Genomic DNA, 26,280 nt, shown 5'->3' with positions numbered 1-26,280 from the left:
TCAAATTAAAATGTCTCAGGGCATTAACATATTAGCGAAGACTGAAAAATGAACTGCTGCGACACAAATACATGAATTTGATCCTTTTCAGAACATGCTTGCCTATAAACTTGACAAACTGTAGTTTAAATTGATAACAAAACAATAAATCATAAGCTTTGTGGAGCAGTAACTTTGAGAGACAGTAGGGGGTACAGATAAGGTCAGAAGTGCCAAAGCAGATGGTGATCGTCATGACTCATTTTGTTCTGTCATTCTCCGTGAAGAGGATCGTTTCTCTCTCACGGGGACTTATCAGCGCCAATCACACAGAATGGATTTGGACATGACCTGGTGCAAGAAATATGAATTGATTTGTCAGCATCTATTCAAACCTGTGCATCAGGCACTTGGTACGTCACACAGCAGATATGCAATCCTCACACAGTTATTTCTCAATACAGGCCACCAACAACAGGGGAAATGGAAAGTTAGTGGACAAAACAGAACAAAATTAAGAATGGTAAGTGGCATTTTGCAAAGAAGGATTCACAAATGGAAGCTATTTATGAAGTTGGAAACATTCACTTAAATATTTGGAAGCTAAAAACAGCAAACAGCATCGACAGTTATTTTATTATTTATTTTATTTCCCTAAACTATGCAGGCGAGTAGTATTTTTAACTATTGGGGATGATTTTTTCCACAAAGCAATATTTAAACTTGAACAGCCTTTTATTTTATAATTGTTATGAAGCTTCTGCGCAAATTCAACCTGGAAGACAAACCAGCTGCGTTCATTCATCGCCTCATCACTGGCAGCTCTCAATCGTCCAATCACAGACCCAGCTCAAGCCGCACCTTCACTTCAGCCAATCACCGCAGCGCTCGTCCCTACTCCAGCCTCTCATCGCTCACGATCCCCTACTTAAGCCTCCCCAGTCAATCACTCAGCGTTTCCCAGCCGTGCTACGACCCTCCTCCACCCCCTTCTCCGCCCGGCCTCTCCTCGGCTCTGCTCGTCGTCGACTGGTCTCCCCGGGTCCCCTCTTCTACCACCACCAGTGTCCAGGGTCAGGGGTGGATTCTGGCTATCGTTCATCAACGCCGTGCAACTCTTTCGTTCATTAATCTTCCGCCGGGGTCTGAGCTCCAATCATAATTCGTGGTCTTTCAATAAAACTTTCTTAAAGGGATATTTCAGGATTTTTGACATAGGGCCTCATTTCCTAGTTATCCAGAGTGTTGCTGATTTCTGGAGATATTTTTTTTTGTAATTCATGCAGTTCTTATATTTGAAGAGTTTCGTGGCGCTAGGCTAGTGCATTTCTACGATATCAGCTAGCCTGCATTAAAAACAGTCTGACACACTCCACAGTGCACCTGAGGCAGATCACTTATAACACCAGACTAACCATATAAATGTCTGTGTCGATAGAATAATTTTTGGAATATAACTGATCTTGCATCACATGAATGATCGCATTTTGAGGGACTATTTTCTCGCAGATCACTCCGCCGCTGCGTAGCTTATACAACCACGAAGCTGATGCAGCTCAAACATACGTTCTTTCAAATGCAAAATGGTTAAAAATGTGGAGCGGGTCAGACTGTTTTTAATGCAGGCTAGCTGATACCGTAGAAATGCGCTAGCCTTGCACTAGCCTAGCACCAAGAAACTCTTCAAATATAAGAACTGCATGAATTACAAAAAAAATATACCTCCAAAAATCAGCAACACTCTGGATAACTAGCAAATTAGGCCCTATGTCAAAAATCCTGAAATATCCCTTTAATGCCTTTCTGTCTCTTCAGGTTGAATTGCTTGTTCCACGGAGTTGTCATAATGATAATTCTTTAGAACACAAAAAAACGGCTAATCCTCCAGCAGCCAGGAAGTACTGACAAAAGTTGGCCTAGACAGCATCAATATATAAAAATTCACAACAGTAGGCAGTTATTGCATATAAATTTTTGCTTGCGAAATGCGTGATTAAGTCTGTTTTTGTTTTGTTTTTTAAATCACATGTGAACAGAACAACAAGCTGAACGAATGCCCCCCTGCCCTTCGTCTGACGCTGACCCGGGCTGCTTGGTCAAACCAGGCCACAACTCTCTACTGCACTGCAAGTTCACACTGCACAACAGGGAAACCAAGCATCACTTCCGTACTGTATGAATAAATATGAAATCTCCATCGCCAAAACAAATCACAATCCACTCCTCCAGGCAAACTGTGTCCAGACAACAGCAGCGGTAAACAAGCTCTGCAAAAGCCTTTCTCAACACACTTGCCCTACATTCAGGAGTCTAGTGTTGGAGCGACTGTAACAGGCAGCTGTCTAGGACCGCGGGTGAAAAAAAAAGAAGTTCACTTGAACTCCAAGGTTTACAAATAAAAACACATTGTTGACTATATTATTTTAGTCCGTGTTTGTTTATCAATGTTACAACTCTCATTTTGCCCTTTTGTGTGTTGTTCTGTGTTGGATTTTATTACTGTATCTCTGTGGAGTGTCAAGAAAAGCGCTATACAAATAAAATGTATTATTTTTATTATTATTATTATTATTATTAGTAGTAGTAGTAGTAGTAGTAGTAGTAGTAGTATGTAGTTATTTTATATATATCAAATGTGCATGGGAAAACTGTATTCTTCTGCAAATAACTCAAATATAACATTTTGTCATACGCTATTTAGAAGCTTTCCATCAGAACTATTATTTTTCTCTATTCAGCTCAACTGAGGACAAACATCTGAACTTTCCGACAGTTTCTAACTCGGGAACTACATTTAAAATAGCCATCTCGATATCAATTGCTGTAGAAAGAAAACCCTCCCTTCACTCGATGCCTTCATTTCTTTATAAAAGCCTGAATAAACAGCGTGGGGGCAGCTGACAGAGCACCCCGAGTTGTCATGCGCACGGATATATGTGCGACTGCGAGGGTCAGAATCAGATGAGAGTCCCGTGCTAAAGGCATGCGGGCAGACAGGCGCATGGCCCAGAGCTGCCAGGGCTTCCTTTTCCTACAAGACCCCCCCCCCCCCCCCCCCCTCCATCTGCCCACCCCCCGAACACACGCGCTCACAAGTCACAGCAGCAACCTTGGCTTTGAGAGCACTAACCTTACACCCCTGCCGGTCGAGAAACAAGAGCACGTACTAAACGATATCTTGTATTTACAGTGGGTTCAGGAAGGATCCATCATTTATTATGCTGTTTGTTTTATCTACACTGAATGGATGTGGAATGGGACTGTAGTGACAGTTTAGGGTCAACAAATTGTTTCAAAACCTGCCTTTGATTTAACCTTAAAGGAATAGGCCACCGTTTTTACATACTGACATATGTTCTTACCTTAGCTTTGATGAGTTCTTTAGGACCCGTCTGGTCTTCCCCCGTGCCTTCAGTCACGTAAACACAGCACAGACGGCGTTAGCGTTTAGCCTTTCCTCCTCTATAGCTCCAAACGAGGTCAAGATAGAAGCTACCAAGCTCTTCCACGTTTTCCCTATTTAAATATGGTTACGTGAAGTGCTACACTACAAAATATAATTACACAAAATTAAACAATGTGGATTTTCTAGGCGGATAAAAGGGGGAACTATATTGTAAGGCGTAATAATACCAGGAGTAGATTACTGCGCGGATTTCGAACTACTCCTGGTATTATTACGCCTTACAATATAGTTCCCCCTTTTATCCGCTTAGAAAATCCACATTGTTTAATTTTGTGTAATTATACTTTGTAGTATAACACTTCACGTAACCATATTTAAATAGGGAAAACGTGGAAGAGCTTGGTAGCTTCTATCTTGACCTGTTTTGGAGCTATAGTGGAGAGAGGGAGAGGCTAAATGCTAACGCCGTCTGCGCTGTGTTTACGTGACTGAAGGCACGGGGGAAGATCAGACAGGTCCTAAAGAACTCGTCAAAGCTAAGGTAAGAACATATGTCAGTATGTAAAAACGGGGGCCTATTCCTTTATCGGAGCGCATTTATTCCAGTTCAGTTTTACCCAAATCTAAAAGCTTCAGGACTGGAGCTCACAGCCTACAGGCCATTTTGTCGCATTTTTTAAGCGTTTTTTTTTTTCATCGCTCTTTCATGGCTTTCTTGTTGATTTTGCGTCACTTTTTCATCACTCTTTTAGAAGTGTTTCTGTTGTGTTCTCGTTATTTAGGCACCATTTCGTCGCGTTTTAATTAGTTCAACTTTCTTTCTGCCTAACTATTAACAGACAAAACACTTAAAATGTGTTTATTTAACTATATTCTTGTGATGTTAAGTACCTGCTGAACTAATCAATGTTGATCAATTTTGGTGTGCTGGATCGAAACAGGAAGTCACTTCTTGGGCAGCGTTGTTATAATGTTTTGGCTGAATATGTTTTGGGGTCTGGATCAAAGCAGTACTAGGTAACTCTTGCCCCTAGAGGCCCAAAGCGCAACTGCAGGTGTCATAGCGATTTTTTAACTTATTCATTGTCTTGGAGAGTAAATACTACGCTGACAGAAAAGGCAAAGGGAGAGAGGGATATTGTACATCCAATTATACAATGGAAATATTTTTTTTCACTCAAACTTGGCTGTAAATACTGTTTAAGTGGCGCTAGCCCACAGTTAGCTTTGCCCGTTAGCATGTTAGCTTCTTCTTCGTGATTCTATTAGTGTGTATTGGTTGCTCCGGTCCGGTGGCAGTCAAGTTGCAAGCATGGTTTTCTGGCCAGAGACACCAGGGGGAGATGAAAGACCCTCCAATGATCCCATAAACACTTGTATTGCCCCCACAGGGACTACGAAAAGGATTTATTAAGGTAAACACGTTACTTAGTACTGCTTTACTCTCTCCAGAGGTCTGCGTAATGAGGACAGAATGTCCTGAAATGAATGAAAATAAAAGTACACATGGTCAATAAAACAGAAATCAATAATAAAAAGTCTGAAAACTTTCTGCTGCATAAATGGAAAGTGACTTGCGTGTTTTTGAGCCTATATAGTAGTGGGGATCCATGTCTGATAGGTCATGCAGCTATAAATAGAAGTGAGAGAGTAGAAGTAGTGTGGGCAGCTCCTCGAACATGGCTCATCCATTAATAAAGAGAAGTAAGAGTGTGGCACTAGTATCAAAGTACCGGCCAGTCAGGTCACATCAGCGCCAGTGCTCAGATCCGATGAAACGGCGCAGGGATTGAGCTGCGCCTCACAAGCGCTGCACACGGCGCTAGAATGGCTCAAGTGAAATGTATCGGCAGAATGATAGCTTAACTGTGTGGGTGAATTATTCAGTGTGCGCGTCTCTGTGTGTTTGCCAGTCTCATAAAGCCAACCAATGGTATAAGATGTTTGCCTGCCAAAAGAAAGAGCAAATATATAATCTGGATTATGCAGCATGGTTTTAATCTCATTAATACAATGTGTTGTAATTATATATAGTTAGTTACAGTAGGGAAGAAACACAGGCCACCATTATCTGCCATCTGCACTTACACTCAAAGATTATGCTTTTTGCAGGTAGTGATCTCAAACACATCTATTTTACACTTTGTTGATTACACAGTCGTTTCAATAAAGCGAAACAAAGCTAGTTGTAGTAAAGCTATGAGACGATGAGACGATTACTGTTAGAAAAGAGATTGAAAGGTGAGGAAAGCACTTTCTGGATACGTTTAGAGGAGCCTTTTAGGAGCTGATGAGAACAGCAACCTGAGAAGAGTCAACGATCACTCAAAGATGCCCAAGTGGGGCAAAACGCACCTCCTGGGAATGTTTTTGATGAGACAACCACAACATAACGTAGTTAAATACTCTACAAAGTGATTTGGAATGACATTTTTTGTCTTTCTTAAGTATATTGTAAACTCAGACATTTGTGGGGAAAACACTGTAGATCTAATTATAAAGCATTTGTATCAACTTCGTGAACTTGGAGGCGAGTTTTCTAGCATTCTTGTAAAAGTGACCCTGAAAAGTGACACTGCCAGTAGTGAAATGTGCCTATAAACATGTCCCTGTAAAGAATTGGGCTGCTACAAATATGTTAGGAAGATTAGGGATGAGTTTGGACCCCCATCAACATTTCAATTTAGTGGCTTCCTCTGTCATTGTTTGAAATGAAAAAATCAGGTATAGGGCCTTTAAAGCAGTACAGTAACGTGTTTACCTTAATAAATCCTTTTCGTAGTCCCTGTGGGGGTAATACAAGTGTTTATGGGATGATTGGGGGGTCTTTCATCTCCCCCTTGTGTCTCTGGCCAGAAAACCATGTTTGCAACTTGACTGCCACCGGACCGGAGCAACCAATACACAGTAATGGAATCACGAAGAAGAAGCTAACGTGCTAACGGGCAAAGCTAGTTTGAGTGAAAAAAATTATTTCCATTGTATAATTGGATGTGCAATATCCCTCTCTCCCTTCGCCTTTCCTGTCAGCGTAGTATTTACTCTCCAAGACAATTAATAAATTAAAAAATCGTAACTTGCAACGACACCTGCAGTTGCGCTTATGGCCTCTAGGGGCAAGAGTTACTTAGTACTGCTTTAAGCAAAATCCATTGAATCGATAAAGCTGAACAACTACCTGATTTAGATGGGATGAGATTTTTTTTTAATAACCAATTCTCCTTCATGGGGCCAGGGTTGTCAACTGCACCAGATTGAAAAGAGGGCAGAGACGCATACGAGTGCATAGGTGTTAAAGGTTGCACACAGTTAACAGGCAAAATTGTTTATGTATCATCCTGAATGTCTGTTTAACTTTGTTTGTTTGAGCAAATTGATTTTAAGACTTTGGAGATTAGACTAAAATGTCAAAATGCCTGTCCCCCAGCAGCACATTTCACAGCCATTCCAGTGCGAGTGAGAAAAGTGACAGAGTCCAGTGGCAGAGTGGAGCTGCCTGACACAGCTCGGGTTACCGGGGCGCAGGGGCAGCAGGAGATTTACGCTGAGCAAGTGGTGCCGTGAAGAGCCAGTGCCACCATCACCGCGCTCAGGTCTGCTCCGACTTCACCGTGGCATTCAGCCTTGGCTTTAGCCGAAACCGTAAACAGGGAATACAGTGACGTCATCTGCCCCACTCAAGTAACTGCGCCACTCGACAAACTGTGTCGCCATTCAGTCTTTTGCGAGCACTAAAAAATCCCAACCTGTTAATGCCGGAGCTTCCTTCGAACTTGTGTGAATACTCCATTGTCCTTTTTTTTCCCAAGCTGAAAGTCCATTGTGATAAAAGACTCCCACGCGTTGCCATCTGAGAGGGTAAAATGCGGCGAGATATCACTTATATAACTGTCTGCGTTGTAGGTGGAGGGGTGACTAGTCAAAGAGGGAAACTATGCACAGATTCATCATTTTGGTCGTCATCTTCAGTGTCTATTTTAGCTCGCAACGTAACAGGAACAATCTTGCAGTCCCCTAAGACAAGCCATAAACAAGGTGTGCTAAATCACTGCCACTGCTTTGGTTTTTCTGACAACTATCTAAGGCCATTTTTGAAGAGGTGCAGATAGTTTGATGGTTTTTGATAATCAGTCTTAGTGATTGATGCCAAACAGCCAAACTCTGAGAGGAAATACTTTTCATATTATGCTAATACATATCACTGTCCTAAACACATATTTACAATGCACGTACCTCTTGCAGACAGCTTTTTGGTGTTGATGATTTTGGCAGCATACTCTTGTCCTGTACACAGCTTAACGCATCGACGGACTACTGAAAAGGCGCCCCTGGAAGACAGAAAAGAAGAATTTAGGACACAACAATTTCATCATATGAACAAATTCACTACTCTGTAGTTTCACTAGAACAATGTTCTGCACAGGTGACACTGTATCAGCACAACAAAGTCATGTAATATGATTTGCATTGATTTGCATTGCTTTTGCACGAGTTTTCCTTCTTAATAAGCTCCCATGAGGTTTGCTCAGCACTGTTTAGAGTTATTGTTAGCATTAGAAAGATGTATTCAATTTTACATTAACAATGTTCTTTCAAATCGGGCTAATGGTTAAACGTAACAACAGTCCAGGCTCTTTTATAACGTACGGATGTTAAATAGTGAAATACTGTAAAAAAATATATATATATATTTTAGAGCTGTTCCATCTACTGCCTCTGATAAATAGGTGCATTGCATTTCCTTTGGAACATCCTCCTCATACAAATCAGAGAGATAGGTCATGACTAGAAACTACATCTAGGTTTAGATGGTTGAAGAAGAGATTCTGAGGTCAATCACTTAATAAAGTTAGTAACGATCAGTCAAACTGCACAACCAACAACATATTTATAATGTTGTTATTGTAAAATGCCGTGTTAAAGCAGGCCGCTGCGTTTGATGTACAACTCTGACATTTGTGCAGCAGTTTATTTTGTTGTAAGATATTTGTCAGAGTGACATTCAAAAAGGCAGTGCAGCAGCCATTGTGTTTTGTGTATCCATGACAACAGCAGGAGATAAGCGCCGCAGTGGACGAGAGACGGTTATTCAAGATACACAACGTGATAAATGCAGTGATTTTTGTCATATTAAGTAGTACCTCGAAGGAACCACCTCATTTAACTTCATCTTATCTCAATATTTCTAAACAGTAATTCTGCGTAGACACAATATTACCTTTTAGAAACAACGTTAATAAGTTTTACACTGTGACTGGAGGGCGGAGGCAGAGGACGCATTTAACCGCATGGACAAAAAAGCTTTACCTATTATCTTCAGAAGGCTTACAGAGATCACACTAGATGCCCAGCTCCTGCTCCACTTAGTACCTCCTACTGCCCCTGGGCAAGACACCTTTTGTATATAATGTAGTGTGTGAGAGGGAACGCAACGGGTCGGAGGTTGGCACAGACTGGCAGCCACGCTTCCATCAGTCAACCCCAGGGCAGCTGTGGCCAGACATAACCGAGAATGGAGAATTTTGGCGCAATAGTTAAAGCTGGTAAGAAAGATGTCCTTCTGGAAGAGCAAAACATACGTGAGTCTTTTAGTGACGTGTTGTCAGAGGCAGCAAAAACCACAGAGACCACTTGTGAAAGCAAGCAAAAAGAGAAAGTGAAACAAGTCTATTGATTAGGCTACTAAGCTGGCTGCTGGAACAGGCTATTACAAAGCTGTAATAACATAATAAGCTATAATGTGGTGGTGTCATAATTCTAATGCTGTTCTTTGAGTTAATTCCAGGATTAGGAAACAATAATGAGTTCGGCATATGCACATAAAAGGAGCCTTCCCGTGGTCCAGGGCTCGGTTCAGGTTGTAGTAATTACCTTGTAAATTGAACATGTGCTCAAGACTGGACGCAGGGAAGGGAAGACATTGACTTGTTGGGTAGAGAGGCGAGGGAGCAGCGTAATGTTATTTTGAGAGCTGTCATTCCGAAAATGCGCGCACACTCTCTCACACACACCCATCAGCAGCAGCACTGGCCTGTGCACATCGCCTCTGCTCCACACTCCGGACCTTATAACCTGCCTCCTCCGCCTACAGACACATCTTCTTTAACCCCAATGATACTCACTTGCCCAGCTCCTCATACAGCTGATACTCGTCCGTGAATCGCGTACAGGTTGTCGTAGCCATGTCTCTCCGCTATCTCGCACGCTTATACTTGGGTTCAGCTCCAAAGATCGCACAGCTGTTTTCTGCTCGGTAGGCGTCAGGGAAGCACGGGTCCGCCCAGCAGCTAGACGGCCGTAGGAGCGGGGGACACGTCTTCAAGCGGGGGCTGAGAAAGGACAGATTGATACAGAAACGGCAAAGCCACAGGGGTGGTGCTCTGTGCCTGTCTCTCCGCGCTCTGGTGATAGAGACAGAGCGCCACCGATCTACTGCTGTCAAGACAGATACACTTGGCTGACGGGGCTCTCTGACTTCCGGTGGAGCTTTTCCACTTTTCCAAAATAAAATATATTATGAATGCAGATTTGTGACTATTTACAGATCTCAAAGATGTCACAGAAGTGAAACGGGACAGTAAGAGTGTTATTGAATGTTTACTTATTTAAAAAAAAAAAAAAAAAAAAAAAAAAAGATTCCCGATAATTCTGTTTATAATTTTACGATTGGTTTTAAAGTTTCACAATAAACCGGGTTTGATGTTTTTGTTCACTCTTTTAACTTGACACATTTGATAACGTGCCGCCACTTTACTGTGCTTTAAGAATAAAACTGCCCCCTGGCGGATAAAGTGCGTAAAGGCAATGTTGTGCAGATTTCCAAACATGGGCAAATCTGTGTGAACCTCTTTCTTTGTGCCGTCAAACCTGGACATGTGAACATCACGGTCATTTATGGATAGGTTTTTTTTCCTTTATTCCAGGGATGTCAAACTCATTTTGGGTCGCGGGCCGAAATTAAGCTCCCACGGTGAGTCGCGGGCTGCATATAAAAGAAAAAAAATCCCAATGAATGAATAATAATAATAAGCTGCGATTTGGTCTCAGCCCCAACTTGACTGTAGCTTCATTAAAGGGGCTGATTTCACTTCTAGAAATGGAATGAAATTTATTTTGTCCTCCTTTTGGATATTGTGAACTCAAACCTTCGAGGGGAAAAAAGTGTGATCAAATGATAAACTTTTGTATACATTTTATGAACTTTCAGGCAATTTTTCTCGCATTTTTGTGAAAGTGACCCTGAAAAGTGATCCTGCAAGTTGTGAAATGTGCCTATAAACTTGTCCCTGTAAAGAATTCGGATGCTACAGATATATTAGGAAAGTTATTTGGACCACAACTAACATTCACTTTCATTGTTTGCAATCAAAAAATCAGGTATAGGGCCTTTAATAACAACGGCTTATACTTGTATTTCACTTTACAAGCCTGTGTCACAAGTTCCTCAAAGAATTAGTCATTATTCATTCACTCCACACTCGGTGGTGGTGAGCTGTTAGTGAAGCCACAGCCGTCCTGGGGCAGACTGTCCATTTACCACGTGGATATATAATGTGTTGTTCATATCCTGAGGTCTTATTATGTCAGTGCCCTCTGCTGGACACATGTGGAACTCTTTCCTTTTTTCAAATGTAATGCCCCCTAGTGGCTAGAATGAGCATTTTCCCCCGTATAATATTCACTCTTTCCTTAAAAATAGAAACAAAGGTCTATTAGGTTTTAGGGTTTATGTTTATTTCTGCATAAATTAAAGCATCATACACCCACACATACATACAGTACAGGATCTTGGGACCGGTCATGAAGGAAAAACAATAATAATCTAAAAATAAGATCACGCACCAGCAGCTTTAAATAATAGCATAATAAACTTCTGCATTGTTGTGTGCAACAGATAATAAACCCCACACTGAGGTGAGACTGTTTCTGTTCCAAATGCTGACTTCTAACCTGGACAAGAAGAATGTCCGGTCACTGCACCAATCGGACAGAGTTGACATGGAGATGGTAGAGAAAGTCTGCATAGGATGCTCCACCGTTGGGACTCTTATCTTCCACCAGGTGTCGCTGTAGAGCCTCTTCACAACTGTCACCTTGCTTCACCACACAAAGCTACGCAAAGACAGAATCGTGTCATCCAGTGGTGTCATTGTATATGTTCAATGTAGTGCGAAAAAAAAGTTACCTTTCGCACACTGGGAGAGTGCGAGTTCAGTGAGTTTATGACGGACCGCACCGAAGTCGAAAGGGCGGTTTCAAAAACAGGTAGTTTCGTCTAGTGAAAATAACACAAAACATGGAAAAAATCTCTGTCCATCACAATGTCTGGGATGTTTAAAAAGTGCATTCTTTTCTCACCTCTCCAGACGGTAGGGAGGAGAAGCAGCCTGTGTTGAAGAGCTCCATCAAGGCCCATGTTGGCACCTGCCTGCCCACCCAGAGCAGTAAAGTAAGAGGTGCGTTTACCAAATATAGGCCTTCTGCGTCAAGACTGGCAGAGCAGCTCCGCACAGCCTCGTTTAACTTCTGAGGGCCCGAACTGTCAACTGTTAGACTCTGTAAATAATTAGAAAAAGGTGTATATATAAATTAGGGCTGTCAACATTAATCGCGATTAATCAAATTAATCGCAAAAATAATTAATCGCGATTAATTAAATTAATCATCCTATTTCAACAAAAAAAAAAAAAAAAATGTCTTTATATTCTATTTCATGAACCTTAAAGTTTGCAGTTTCTGTCCTAAAGGTTCAGCACAAAAAGAAAATGTCTCTAAAAAGTGATCTTCAGCCATTTCTGAAGATCCCGGTTCTCAGCTGTTGGGCTTCTCACATAAATATGAAACTGTGGATTTGGTCAATGAAATGTGCAATCAGTAATCACATGCTTTAAATGTAAGTGTTTTATGTTGGATAAAACATAAAAACATAAAAAATGAATATAGTTATTAGAAAAAAATTAACTGCGATTAATCACGATTAATCTCATTTCACAAGTGCGATTAATCGCGATTAAAAAAATTAATCTATTGACAGCCTTAATATAAATACATTACATTTGGACAGTGACGTGCGGTGAGGCTTGCAGCTGGTGAGGCACATGTATAGACTCAAATGTGAAGTCAACAAAACTGCAGGAAGATGCAACTTGCTTTGTAAATGTTCCTTATATTGAAATAACAACAGCATTTTTTATTAAAAAGCAGATTTTCAACTTAAAATGCATTCTCACAATATTGCAAATAAAAATGAAAAAAACATGATGGGTTGTTGACAGTCCTGATATGCCACACAGACAGTGCATATCACTGCCATCATTGGTACTACAATATGAAGCTGCCTATCGCATTTCATTCTCATAAAGCCGGTCTAGTCAATAAAGTTTTCACTTTTCATTATCTTAAGTTTAAAGGAACAGGCCACCATTTTTCCATACTGAGACGTTCTTACCTGAGCTTAGACAAGTTGATGCATACCTGTCTTGTCTTTGTGCGTGTGCACAGTCACGCAAAACGACCAAAGTTGTTAGCATTTGGCCTCTCCTAATGTATTCCTATAGCTCCAAACGGGGGTGAAGTTAGAAGCAACCAAGCTTCCAGGGGCACGCACAAAGACCAGCCATGTATGTATCAACTCGTCTAAGCTCAGGGAAGAACATATCTCAGTTTAGAAAAATGGTGGCCTGTTCCTTTAAAATACCGCTCCTAAATCGTGCAGAAAAATATAACAGAATTGTTTTAACTTGTAGTCTTTTTTTTTTTTTGCATCGTCCAGGTCAGTGCATTAGAGGCAGGCCCTCAGGCCTTTCAAAACACAGTTTAAGGTCAAATGCGCCAGAATCTTTATTGAATTTGTGAAGTGTGTATTTAGATTTGTTTTCTTGTTTGTTTTTTACATGATCGCACGCCACTCAGTTTAGAGTAGTTCTTCCACTAATGCCAAGATAACAGTATAGAAAACTGACCAGAGGCAGCAGCTGAGGGTAAAAGTGGACGGCCGTGCAGCTGGGATCCATGCTGAGCACCTGACAACGCTGCTGTAGCCGCTGGTGGACAGAGCTCCTCAAACCTGGCAACAGCACCTCACTCTTCCGCAGACTGTTTATGTAGACTGGCAATGCTCGGAGGTATTGAGGAAGCACCAACTGTATGTGAAGACAAGGACATTGAGGGGTGAGACATTAACTCACAGCAGGGTGTGGATCAGCGCAGTAATATATCAGTGTGTTGTTGTTTTTTTAAACAACATCTGGTTACAATATACAAAACACAGTATCTTAAATATTTAAGTATCAAGCACTTTCGCTTCTTTCAGTTGCTTTAATTAAAGAGCATAATCAAAGTACTGTATCTATTCTACTGCTACCAGCCCAATGCCCTGTCACCTAGAGTAGGAAAGTAGTTGCTGCGTCCACACCAATTGGGCAAGGAACGTGCTTCTCTATGGTCCTCATGGCGGGAAGCTGACATTGCTGTAATACCACCCCCTTGTGGCCAAGGCCGACTCCAAGAGACACTTGGAAGCATTGATTCTAATGAGACTTCCAACCTCCCAAGAACAGCTGAATAGCCTGGCTCCAAAGACTTTTTATTTTTCTAAAAAATGCTATGACCCATGTGACAACGCCGGGTTAGGTGAAATATTTTTAACCACGCTGGTTGTTGTTTATCAGCCAGAAAATTGGAAGCATTTTCAGTACATTGACTGGCTCCAGAGCCTGTCAATTAAGCTCTGGAGCTCTGTGGAGGCTCCGCCCGCCCCACGAGCACAGGGCTTCCCGCCTTTTTGCCCTTTTAAAGGGGGGGTATTATGCAAAATCGACTTTTTCAAGCTTTACATCATGTTATTAGGTCATTCCCTCATTAAAAACATGCCTGAAGTGTTGCCTTGGCACATTTACGTATTTTTGAGTAATCTGTAAAAACTCTGATGGCAGCCATTTTAGGGATTGGTTTGCCTGAGTCCTCCTAGGAACGCCCCCACCTCCTGGAGACGCCTCCAAGCTTTTGTCACCAGCCGAGTAACCAACCACTGCTCCTCAGCAGAACCCCCTCCCCACTGATGCCACAGACAGCGTGTGGAGGGGGCGTGTCGGAAAGGGTCAGAGGTTCTTAAAGAGACAGAGGCCTATTTCAAGACATTCGCTACAGCCATAGTGTGCTATAGACTGGTGCTATGTGATTGAAAAAAGGAACAGGCTGCGTAGGAGGAGACAGTGCGGCCATTAAAGTTCACACAGGACTCGGGACCTTTTCTATGAATGGGGGTATGAATATGTATTAATCTATCTCTAATTATTATATCTATGGTCCACACAATGAGACATGCCTGAAAGCTTGACGGTGTAGTTCGAGGGAAGCACATCTTACACTCACCTGTCCAGCAGAAACAGAGGCAGAGCAGCAGTGTTTTCTGTAACATGCCAGCGCTTCTGTGATCTGTGTCTGCAGCTCTTCCCTAAGCTCCTGTAGGGGGCGCTCCAGCACTGCACAATACACTACAAAAACATGATTTAATTTTGTACTTTTCAATTCCTGAATGCGATCACTGTCTATAAATCGTACTTTTCTTGGTGTAGAATGAGAGCAGTGCTTGGGCCTGGTAATTTCTAAAAGCATCCTGGAGGTGTTTTGAACATTTCAGTATGACCGTATGAACCCTGGTTCTCCTCTCTCCTGTCCAAGTGCTGTAAGACAGAGCACTCTGAGGCACAGAAGCGAAAGCATTAAACAAAATCCGAAAATGTAAAGGAAAGTATGTAAACTTTAGATAACAACTTGCCTGTATAGCAACACCTCTGGTTTCATCCAAGCTTCCGGTATGTTCCACTTCTAAAGCTAAAGTCGTCCGCCAGTCAACACTTGCCAATGTTACAAAGGCAGGGCTACGACCAGGCAGAAAGAGGCCGTAACAACCCAAAACACGCATATCTGTGAAATCATGCACCAGTTACCTCCCAAATATCACCGGAATATCAAGAATATACAATTTGACTTGCTTACTTTTAGAAACACTTAGTTTGAGCTCAGCCTTGAACCCTGTGTTCATAGAAAATGCGTGTTTTAGATCAGCAGAAAAACGCTCTTTGTCCATTTCCCCCTGGAAAATACAACAGTAATGGGCAAACAGAAATGTGTAGAGCTATGCCGACAAATTAATGAATCATGCCAGCAACATAAAGGTACGTAATACTAGTACTACAAATAGATGTGTTAACGGGAGATTACTGCAGGTTAGACTTCAGTACTAATCGTTTTACCTGAAGGTGGCTGTAGGTGCACAGAGCTCCACCTGTTAAATAAGGAATGTGCCCTGGCCAAGCGCCTCCCACGAGCTCTTGGGACAGGTGAAACAGGTGAACGCTGCAGCCCTGGCTCACACAGTCTCTAACCAATGACGCAGCTGCCTCTGATGGCTCAAAGATGGACTGGATCAACACAATAATATGTGAGAATAATGCCAATGCAGTTTATGATATAGTACTACTACTTTGTAAGGTGAGTGAACGACACCTTCGGTTTATTGGAGCTGAAGAAGCCCGAAGATGTGTGCGTCGTTCCCATCTCGATTAAGGGGGCTGCGTGGAAGATCAGCAACTTTCCAGGACATTTCAAAGCCTAAAAGCGTGAGATCAGGAGAGTCTTATCTTATCTCATGCACATTTATAGGTAATAAAAAAGTTATTAAAGGGTTTTATCATGATCTTTTGTTGACACAGACCTGAAATATGGCGAGCGCAGCTTTGACAGGCAGCTCTATGGGCACTCCAGTCGAATCATTAGGCTCTGCACCAAACTGAGGAATCAGCTGCAACACACTGAAGAACAGACATTAAAAGATGTTAAATTACACATCAGTGAGACCTAGTGCCTTAACTACACGGTCATGGTGTTACCTGTTGATGCTGTCGATGCAGTCTTTTAGGGGAACCAGGAGCCCAGCCGCGACAGGAAGCTGTAATTCATCGGACTCAGTGATTACGAGCATGTGTGGACGAGAGAGGGCGGGGCTAAGGTCATACAGGTGGATCCTGCTGTCGTAGGTCATCAAACCTACACGAGCATCTGCTAAATTTTCCTCATCCTCTCTGAAAGCAAAATATTTAGAGACACATGTTCATATTGCTGCGGGGGGTTCACGATTCACTACTATTATTGTGGTTCATTCTCATATCTACCTCTCACAAACCGCTACCACTACTTTTATACAGTAATATACTCTATGGTGGCAAAATGACATTTACTCCACTAAAATAAGTTACATACTTGATCTTCAATGTCTTTACCCATTTAGAGATGTTAGCAGAGTGCGTATTTGATGAGTTATGAACTCCAAATGACCTCCTCTAAGTGCTTGCACAGAAACATCTATGGCCAGCATCAGCACAGCAGCTTCACCCTAAGAACAAAAATGCTCAGTTAACTGTTCACCAAAGATAAGGGGGAAAATGCAGCATTTAGAAACATGAGCCAACCTGTTGAGAGTTGATGACCTCATATGACCCCATACTAAGTTCAGGCCTTTTTTCCTTATCCATCCGAATACCCTCTACCCCTTTGGTGGGTTGGTAAAACTGCCAGGGCACTATAACATAAGAAATATAGAAATGTAATACATATAAATAGTATGAATAAAAGTACTTAATGGCCTACCGTCGCAGAGTTTTCCACAGAATTGGCAGTGAAACCTCTGCCCACAGTCCTGCCAGCCCATAGCAGGACACATAAAGGCACCGCATGAGCTACAACCTCCAATACACTCAGATTCTGTGCAGTCTGGTAGTATATTCTGGGGAAATGAACAGACAATGTGGCTGTTTTTTCCATCCAAACAATGTCTGGTGTGCTCAGATCAAAAACTACCTGTCCGTGGTTTACTCCCGCCAGAGGGGAGATGAGAGCGCCAAGAGGCAAACGGGTGAGCAGGTTGGTCGGACCATCACAAGGAAAACAGGATGATGTAGCACGGATCGCGAAAGGACTGGCACTGCCTGATCAAGAAACATGCAACGTGAGAAGAAAATGTGTAAAATATATTTTCGAGCCTAAGTAATGAGTCCAGCCAATTAAAGAACTGTTTTCTTATTTTTACAAGTTATGCTCACCCAATAGAGCCTCCTGTGAATAGTCAAGGTTTAAACTACTTTTGAACATTTAAAAAAATCCTTCATAATAAACAGAGGCAAGCAGTGAAGTGTACTTGAGGGCTATATTAAGTAAAGGGCAAGTCCTCTATCCGGAACCTGGAGTCCCCTTGTACGTATAGTTTGGACATTGCTTGATATATAGTGTATTTTTTTTTGCATCAAGGATCACATTCTCTGTTTGAGCTTTACATAGATACATAGATGCCAAATACTTGACAGCCAGGGCATGACATTAGCACTCACCAACCCGTCAAAAGCGGGTAGATTTGGCAGTGGGGGGTGATGCCGTCTCCCTCACTAGCCACAGTGGTAGCGGGTCAGACTGCTCCCATTCATTTCCCTTCAGTGTCCACTGTCCCCTCATTGACACCTGAACTTCACTCTACTGCACTATAGCTCTCCAGCAGCGTTTAAATATTCTCTACTCGAGCTTAATTGTGTCGTCTCGTTCTCGGACTGGGTCTGAGTCTGTCACGAGCACCAGCCTGCACTAAGCAGGAGAGTGACTGTGGCTCCACTCCACACAACCATGTCACATACAGACTTTCCCCACTGTTTTTCTCAGAGAGTTTAACTCGCAACTACAGTCATTTTGATATTTGTTATGAGCGCAGAAAACAATGGCTGAAAGGGCAGACGGCACGCAGTTAATGAACGTGATGAGAAAATAAGAGAGGCGCGGTGACTTTACAGGTGTGTGTTACAACAGAGAGCAGCCCCACAAGCGACATGCACGGGAGGCAAGCGCTTTAGACGCGGTGAAGTTGGTTTCACGTTGGACGGTCGATATTCACCTCCAACACTAAAGCTGTAGCTACAGACTGCACTTATTCTCTGTGGCACTGGCTAAATCCTGCTCATGTAAAAAGGAGAGATCGTCGATAAACTTGCAATAATCCTACTTAATACAAGTCCATGGCAAGCTGTGATTCAATTTTTGGTTGATTTCTTATTGGGTTTTCTATGTTAATCTGATCAAATTAATACAGAGTGAAGTTCGAAATATGTGTTTTAGTTTTGACTAGTGAAATTAGCTGGTGGCTAGTAACTTCAGAAAACCACAAGCCACAGTGGCCGGTGATCAATAAAGTTAATGTCAAGCCTTGTTGACAGCTAGATCAATCCAAATCCAAGTTCTCTTCCACTATTGACTGCCTCTCAGTTGAGTCAAGACCTAAAGTTTGGTCAAAAACTAGTCAAAGGTCCTAGTCCGGGATATGATTTCTGATAATAATATGTTTCCTTTATGTAAGGTGACCTTGAGTGCTTAGAAAGGCACCAAACAAATAAAATGTATGATTAGTTATTATTACTATTATTAATGGATATGCTTAATATAATGAATGTGTGGTTTCAAATGATCATTTATCTTTACCTTTATCCTCTATCGTACAAGACGTCGTGGCCAATGGAGGAAGACAGGAACCTGGTTCAGAGACATAAACTTTCCCTTCCCATTGCGCCTGGTCCTCAGCCATTACTTTTACCTGTGCAATAGCAATCAGATACTACGCATTTTTTTGGTAAAAGCAAACTAAAAGATCACAATGAAACACTTACAGCACTGGGAAGGGACTCGGGGTCCAGGCCATAACGAGACTCAGAGTTTAGAGACTGAAAAGAGACAGTAAGAAATGAATGTCTATATGTAATAGCGCAATTACACCTTTATGAGCACTTCCAAACCTGCAAAGTTCTTTCTTGACCCACAGCATCAGGAACAAACTGCTTTACGGCTCCTATAGGCAAGGCAAGGCAAGTTTATTTTGTACACAAGGCAACTCAATGCGCCCATAGGTAAGGTTTACAGGATTAATTCAAGTTTGTGCAGAACGTTTAAAAACAAAGAGGACAAAACATGAGCCCACCTGGAGGTGAAACTGCCCACTGAGGTTGCTGCTGAACGGGAGACACAGGCGAGTTATAATTGTGGTTATGTCCAGCAAACCCCTCTGCAGGCCTTGACTGACTTGGATCTGCACTTGCAAACAACAGGTCTGGGCTGCTGGAAGAATCTTTTTGAAGCGGCGACTGGGGTCCGTTAAGTAGCCTCTGATCCGCGAATGGATGCAGCACCGGCGGGCATGTCACCTGGTGGTTGTTGGGGCGAGGGGGTTGGGGTGGTGCGTGTTGTGGCTGCAGTGACCCATTGGAAACAAGAGGCAGGGAACACGGAGGTTTACCAGGAGGGACCACAGCAGAACTACAATGCTGCATGCCATAACCGGGCCAGGGATGATGGGGGGCGGTCAGGGTGAGATGCTGAAAGGCTGAAACTGGGTTCTGATGGGACTGGGGAGGAGAAACGGAGGACCAGTGTCCCGCCCACTGCTGCTGGGATGCCTCGCTCTGATTGGCTGAAGGGATGTCCATTATCCTCCACCATCCCTAGTGGCCTTCCTTGGGAGATTGTACCTAAACAGCAAACAATCAGTAAATAAACAAAATGCATCATTTGAAAGTTAAATGACATGCAAACTTTCATTTACGCACAAAGTTGCTGGGGCCGAATTTGCTCATTAGGGACAACTAAATGCTTATAGAAAATGTCCCAGCTCTGTACTAAACTGCTAATAGTCGCTTTGCAAGTTGATATGCAAAATGATCCCATTGTTTTCGGGGAAATAGTGTTGAAGACACTCATATGAGAACGATGCATTAACAACCATACTTGGCTACACACCTTGAATGGGAAGAATACAACGGTGGGTTTCACGACCACATTATTGCGGATGCGGATTTCTTGACTCGATGCTCAGTGGTGTCCTCTAAACTTGCACCATTCCGTTTAATTGACCTCTTTATTTACAGACAGAAACAAGACACACACTTGCTAGGCATTAGGACAGCTCGATCGCAACGCGAAACCACGCAATGTCCACTGCGCATCTTCCCTTTTGGCATCAAGTCAGCGTAAAGACTCAAGTTACGGGGCCATTTCCGCCTTTCCTTTCAAAATAAAACCTTAAAATTGTACCTTTGATTGATTTATGATCGTTCCATTGCTAAAATAATGCATGCTTTGTAGTTTGCGCGTAACAAAAATAATACTGCAGCTATGAGACTTTCTTTTGGTTTGAAACTGGCCGCAGCGGCTCTTTTGATGTGAAGGTTGCAGGCCTGAAAGCAGCACATCTGGACTGGCCTATGCTTCCAATAAAATAACAGACAAGTCTAAAAGAGAAAACGCCATAACTTTATCTGTTTGCTTGATTACACAGAAGACACTGGAACATTTGTACATGTGATGATGAATAAATTATAATAAGAAAATAATCAGAACAAAAATCAAAATGTCTTTTGAATAAAATTAGCAGGAAGAGCACACTTTAATATGGAAACAAAAGTGCTGAGGATGAACAGTACAGACGGGTAGTACTTTACTCAAGTACATGTATTTTTTAAAACAATTGTACGTCTTTGAGTAGCTTTGATACACTACACAAGTAGAAGTAACACAAATATTTACTCGTTCCACTGAGAGTAAATCTTTTAAGTACAGTTATTTTATTTTTTTTACTCTTACTTGAGTAGATACTCTGTACACTCTACCCACATCTGCGTACAGAATAGGTTATTTAACAGAAATGTACCGCATGTTCACAGCTGCTGGTAATAACCACCACTCGAGTCATGGGAGCTCCAGTGAGTTTGAGGCAGATTTCTCGAAAAGGACCTGCTTTCCTCTCTCTTCAAGGCAGTGATCCTGTTCCTGACATAGTCCTTCACACCCTTCCAGGCGCGCGTCCTCAGTGCCTCTGGTTCAGCTTCAAGACACCGGATACAGTCCAACTTCTGAGGCACCTTGTGTCCGTCAATAAAGCGCATCATGTGCCTCTCTACAGCGCGCACCTCCACCTCCTCCCATTTTTGTTTGCCATTCTTCTGAGAAGCTGTAGTTGGAACAGAAAGGAAAAGTTTACAGTTTGCAGAGACACATTAGTTAATAGTAAAATGGTAGATATGTTGTTACCTCGTTGCGGTTTGCTTGTAGAAGCAGGCCTATGGACAACAGTACTCTGATCAGGTGTTTGAACATGGTGACTCTGGTCTGGATAATAAGCTTCAGGTTGGTTGTAGCTACATGAAAATTGATTGTGCCCCCACTGTGAGGATGTTTGGGTCCCCGTATCTTGAAATGTACCTATAATAAATACATATGTAAGCAACTCAATCGTCATCAAACATCTGCAGTTGCTCTTAAGACTCACCTTGATCTATGACATCTGTCCTGGTGCTCTGTAAAACCTGGTAATTTGGTCCCAGAATCTGGTTGGCCTCGTTTTCATCAAGGTTTAACATCTGCAGCATTGCTGCAAAGTGTATCCTGATTTTCGCTGTAGTCAATGTTTCAGGAAGTTCAGCTCCACAGTCTTTTACATAGCTCTGCAGAATGGTAGAGCCACTGTAAGCAGTCAGGGCACTGGGACGGGCAAACAGGAAAGGATTCTCAGAAGGGACCCCACATGTCTCACGGTTCTTCACCAGAAGGTCTAAACCCAACACAAATGACTGCTTTAGCAGCACAGGGACTATTCTGCCACAGGTCCCTCGAATTTCAATCCGGGAGAAGAAGCGACACATGGTCCTCTCCAGGTCTGACAGAGACACTCCGGTGTAATGATGGCCGTCAAACATTTTCCTAGACAGGAACTCCTCTAGCTTTAACCCAGACACTTCACCAGGCTTCCTCCTATTGAACAGAATGACACGACCAAGAATGACCTTTGCCAGTGCAGCATATGTTTCAGCAGACACATGCTCTCGAAATTTGTTTTCAGCAACAGTATGGGCATTGGCCATGTAAGAGTTCAGGAGTTTGACGTCTTTGACGGAAGGCACATTCTTTTCTTTATCGCGTTTAGTCTCTCTAAGAGTTGTTAGTGCACCTGCGGATACAAGCTTATTCCATTTCTCTTTGTAAACTTCAATGAAGCTTTGCGCAGACTTGGCTTTGCTCTCATCACCAGAATGAATTGCATTATTCTCAACAATACCACAGAGCTTTTGCAGCTGGTATCCCACTTTAATTGCAAGAGAGGGCCTGCTGTAAGTGTTACGCTTGGCATCGTACCCTGCTAAAACGTTGACTGCAGAAACGACATGTTGGAAATTGGAGGGTTCAAAGAAGTCTTCCATCTCTTTTAGAGGGGTGCGCTTTTGAGCTTCAAGCACAAGTCTTGCAATTTGTCGAAGGTTTTGTCTTATGTTCTCATGTCTAGTGGGATCAGCTCCGTGCTTCTTAAACATGCCCTCTCCAAACTGCAGAATAACCTTGTGATTTAGAATGGATTGTGTGACAGGATCATTGATCATTGGAGAGAGAAGCTCTTTTAACCCTTCACTGATATCTGGGACCAGTGTTTCAAGCACACATCTAAAAGCCAAACGCCTTTTCCCTACTTTAGGTTCGTCTTCGTTTTTGATCTTCTCTGGACATTTCTTCATGTGCCTGAACAAACCTTTGCTGATGTAAAGTCCCTGACAATACAGACAGTGGACAAACTCGTAGTCTTGAACTGGTATTTTTGGTCTCTTCACAGCTGCCAGAAAACCATTCCCCGTTTTCATCACATCCTTGTTATGAGCGAAGTTTCCTTTATTTTTCAATCTATTCCATATCTTTAGTCTATCTTTGGAATGTTTGGGATGCTGAAACGCAACTGCAACCTCCGCTTGGTCGCCATGAACCATTGCAAGATGTCGAGACAGTTTACTGAATGGTTTGGAGCAAAATAAACAATAATTCTTCTTGTCATACACTCGCTTCCCTTTCTTGCTCACACACTGCAAAACTAAAATCGAAGACTTGCTTTGGCTGAGTGCGCGCTTTCTCTTTAGAGTCCGGGTCTGCTTTCCTGTAGCTGCCGACTGAGCCTTTGGTTTGGCTTTGATTCTAGAATGAGTTGAGGATTTCTTACGGGAGGGTTCATCTGAAGAACTAATGTCGGTGTCAGAACAATCATCATTAATGGGTGGGAATCCAGGACTATTGTCGTCCTCTGATTCAACCAAAGGAACCTCCGCATCCTGTAAATAAAATGCAAATAAGTAAATATCAACTTAAAAGCTAGTATTAATCTGTACTAACTGCACTAACCCCGGAAATGTCACTAGGCTCATCATGCAATACTTTGGGCGGCGGATCATTTGAAACAGGAGTCTAGAACAGAAAAACAATATTATTAAATAAACGTTAATCAATATAGTAGAACAAAAACTACATAACATCCTCACTGAGTCAGCAGCAAGTGAAGCCTCCTCACTCTGAGTGTCCTCAGGGGGCATTGTTTTTAGCTAGTTAGAAAAGGAAATATTTTAGACATTTTTTGACTTAATTAAATGGAAGTAGCCATCAATGTTGCATTACAACACTTACAAGCTCATCCAAATCTGACAGTTTTTTTAAAAGTTCCTCCCGCTGTTGAATAAGTGAAATCCGGGTCTCATTACAAACCTGTAAGGTAAATAAGTTTTGATTTTGGGATGTGTCAAGACAATAAAAACACCAGAATAGCTTAAAGAAACATACCCCTGGAGAAACCGTGTCTGTTCTTTGAGCTGCTTGATCATTTGAAGATGAGTTCTTATTACCTAAAGAAAAAAAGGTGTATTTGTCATTGGTCAGGGAAGTGCATGTTAATTCTCGCACAGCGTGTGCTTATTTGAATGTCCCGCATTGAGTATTGTTGTAACAAAAACATGACATAACTTAACAATACATTTACAATTTCCATTGCATATTGATTTGCAATTCTTATTTACTTCCAGCTATTCAGATGATCAAATATGTACAGTAGAATTTATAGCTTTCCGAAGTAGCTTACCACTGAAAGGTTGCCTCCATTGAGAGCGCTCCTCGGCAGGAGCAGCAGGGCTGTTAGTGTAGCCACTGACAGTAGTCTCTACACCTGTAGATCTGCTCAGCAGATCCTGGTTTTGTGAGCATGATGGCAGATTAACAGGGAGGTCCTGTGCTGCACTGGGTAAACCTTGACTTGTTAACAGGGGCTGGAATGGGGCAAGATTTGGGCTTGTCTGGTAAAGAGTCTGAGATGTATTTTTGCCATGGTTTGAGGTTTGCATCAAGGGTGTGTGGCTTAGCTGAGCAAGGGAGAACACATTGGAAATACTCGGGTTAGTCGGAGCACTGACAAACAGGGAAGTGGACGGAGTGTCTCTACAGGACAAGTGGCTGTGGCAGCTCAAACCAGATGCCTGCAGTTGGTCGAAGACTGATCTGGAGTCCACAGGAGATCCCAGGCCCATCTGCTGGGGAGTGGACAGAGGATTCTGAGGAGCTGCTTGAGATGGATCAGAGGACCAGTTGACCTGTCCCGCCCACACTGGACAGGACATATGGCTCTTATTGGCAGTCGAGTGGTCCATCCTCTGCACAAAACATATTTAAGACAACATACAGATTAAACAAATATATACGTTATATCAACTACACAAATCCTACAGCTTTCAAACAACAACTAAGTGTGCATTTGCACTAGCGTTTATTTTATTAGGTAGGCTATTTGCAATTATTTAGTAGCCTAACGCTTCCTTAAAGAAAATCCACAGCCACACGCAGAAACATGGTTTAACTCTTTGGATCGCCGCGTAATGTTTTACTGGCATATCTTTTATTTCATAACTCGCATACCTGTGAACATCAATGTAAATCCAGTGTGTTATTGTGCAGCCATGGACGATAGTTTACAGCTTGAACCAAGATGGCGGCCCAGTTTCGTGCTTCTTCTTCTTTCAAACATTTCGAGGCTTCTTTCCAGCAAAGTCACTACCGCCGTCTCCAGGTCAGGGGTGTGAAGTGAACTACTAACTTACTAAGTTACTGTGACTATGGGTCTGTAGGCTACTTTAATGGATCAAACAAACAAACAACCTATTTTCCTACATTGTACAACATGTTAAACAAGTAATGACAAAGTCCAATAAAAAATAGATCGCACTAGCCGGTAATATAATTTAATTGTAAGTTATAACCACCAAAACTAGGCTATTTACAACATTTACAGTGTATAATGCTGACAGAACGTTAAAAAAAAAAGTATTTCTGGTGATACATGGTTTGGGCCAGAAAGAAAATCCCTCCTCAACAGGCTGCTATTCACCATTACCACCACCAGGGGTCAGAACAACCCGCTTTTTTTTAACGAGGTTTTGGCTAGTTGTGCAATTGAGCACAATAAACGAATCTAAAATCAGCATCAACAGGTTGGGTTATATTACTTCAGTATTAATGTGGAATAACGAGTTACATAACCCTTTCCCCCTCACTTACCTTTAAAATGATCAAAATACACCACTGTACACAGCAGGTGTCATAGTAAAGTGCCCCTCTTGGTCTATCCTACCTAAGGTGACATTCATAACATTCAACATTCATATTCAATATCATCTATTCAAATCTCTGTAGTTGTTCAAGATCATTAATGGTAATGCGGCTCCTCCATAAAAATAAGTTCATTTCACTGAGCTCAGAAATGATGTATATTGTACATTGTCCCTGCTCAAATAAATGAATAAAATAAACATAAGCAGGAGTTGCCTCAAAGAGCTGCACAAACATTAAAATAATGAAACAAAAAAACAACAACAATGCAATGTCCAAGCAAATGTAGCGTCCAGGCAAACAGATGTAATGTCTAAATAAGCAGTCAGCAGTATTAGTGGTGTTCTGCTAATAGACCATTTATCAACCGTTTATCGCTGTTGTGCGGTCCATGGTTCTAAGTAGCA

The 26,280-nt window shown here is 42.1% G+C and overlaps 3 protein-coding genes across 11 annotated transcripts in view; all 3 read right to left on the bottom strand.

Annotated features, from left to right (window-relative positions):
* camk2b1 (calcium/calmodulin-dependent protein kinase (CaM kinase) II beta 1) overlaps nucleotides 1-9,828 on the bottom strand; it is a 53,843-nt gene extending 44,015 nt beyond the window's left edge. For 3 of the 8 annotated variants that reach the window (XM_079571879.1, XM_079571882.1, XM_079571883.1), the window contains exons 1-2: nucleotides 9,508-9,828; nucleotides 7,619-7,713 (exon numbers count right to left, since the gene is read on the bottom strand). In XM_079571879.1, coding sequence (XP_079428005.1) covers nucleotides 7,619-7,713; nucleotides 9,508-9,569 — 157 coding nt within the window. In that variant the 5' untranslated portion in view covers nucleotides 9,570-9,828. The remainder of the gene's footprint in view (nucleotides 1-7,618; nucleotides 7,714-9,507) is intronic. The other 5 variants (XM_079571885.1, XM_079571878.1, XM_079571881.1 and 2 more) reach the window with 2 other exon arrangements.
* A 1,275-nt stretch (nucleotides 9,829-11,103) lies between these two features.
* LOC306975067 (protein transport protein Sec24C) lies at nucleotides 11,104-20,426 on the bottom strand. Of its 2 annotated transcripts, none has more exons than XM_079572487.1 (21): nucleotides 20,213-20,426; nucleotides 19,398-19,944; nucleotides 19,216-19,268; nucleotides 19,090-19,143; nucleotides 18,905-19,016; nucleotides 17,246-17,373; nucleotides 17,036-17,171; nucleotides 16,858-16,967; nucleotides 16,669-16,781; nucleotides 16,279-16,470; nucleotides 16,104-16,200; nucleotides 15,896-16,000; nucleotides 15,643-15,810; nucleotides 15,386-15,482; nucleotides 15,148-15,313; nucleotides 14,948-15,069; nucleotides 14,759-14,880; nucleotides 13,348-13,527; nucleotides 11,744-11,941; nucleotides 11,571-11,660; nucleotides 11,104-11,497 (listed from the first exon to the last, which is right to left on the bottom strand). In XM_079572487.1, the coding sequence occupies exons 2-21, from the start codon at nucleotides 19,900-19,902 to the stop codon at nucleotides 11,357-11,359; spliced, it is 2,889 nt and encodes a 962-aa protein (XP_079428613.1). In that variant the 5' UTR covers nucleotides 19,903-19,944; nucleotides 20,213-20,426; the 3' UTR covers nucleotides 11,104-11,356. The 2 variants fall into 2 exon arrangements, with proteins under 2 accessions (XP_079428613.1, XP_079428612.1); XM_079572486.1 differs by having other exon boundaries at nucleotides 14,948-15,086; nucleotides 15,165-15,313.
* A 513-nt stretch (nucleotides 20,427-20,939) lies between these two features.
* On the bottom strand, nucleotides 20,940-25,280 carry LOC306961776 (uncharacterized protein). Its single transcript, XM_079554669.1, has 9 exons — nucleotides 25,184-25,280; nucleotides 24,357-24,921; nucleotides 24,062-24,123; nucleotides 23,909-23,986; nucleotides 23,767-23,826; nucleotides 23,630-23,692; nucleotides 21,741-23,559; nucleotides 21,503-21,673; nucleotides 20,940-21,422 (listed from the first exon to the last, which is right to left on the bottom strand). The coding sequence occupies exons 2-9, from the start codon at nucleotides 24,916-24,918 to the stop codon at nucleotides 21,130-21,132; spliced, it is 3,108 nt and encodes a 1,035-aa protein (XP_079410795.1). The 5' UTR covers nucleotides 24,919-24,921; nucleotides 25,184-25,280; the 3' UTR covers nucleotides 20,940-21,129.
* Between the last annotated feature and the right edge of the window lie 1,000 nt (nucleotides 25,281-26,280).

The sequence above is a fragment of the Gobius niger genome, assembly GCF_951799975.1.
Source record: "Gobius niger genome assembly, chromosome: 1".
In the NCBI taxonomy this organism is placed as follows: Eukaryota; Metazoa; Chordata; class Actinopteri; order Gobiiformes; family Gobiidae; genus Gobius; species Gobius niger.
This window is presented reverse-complemented; position numbering and strand designations above follow the sequence as displayed.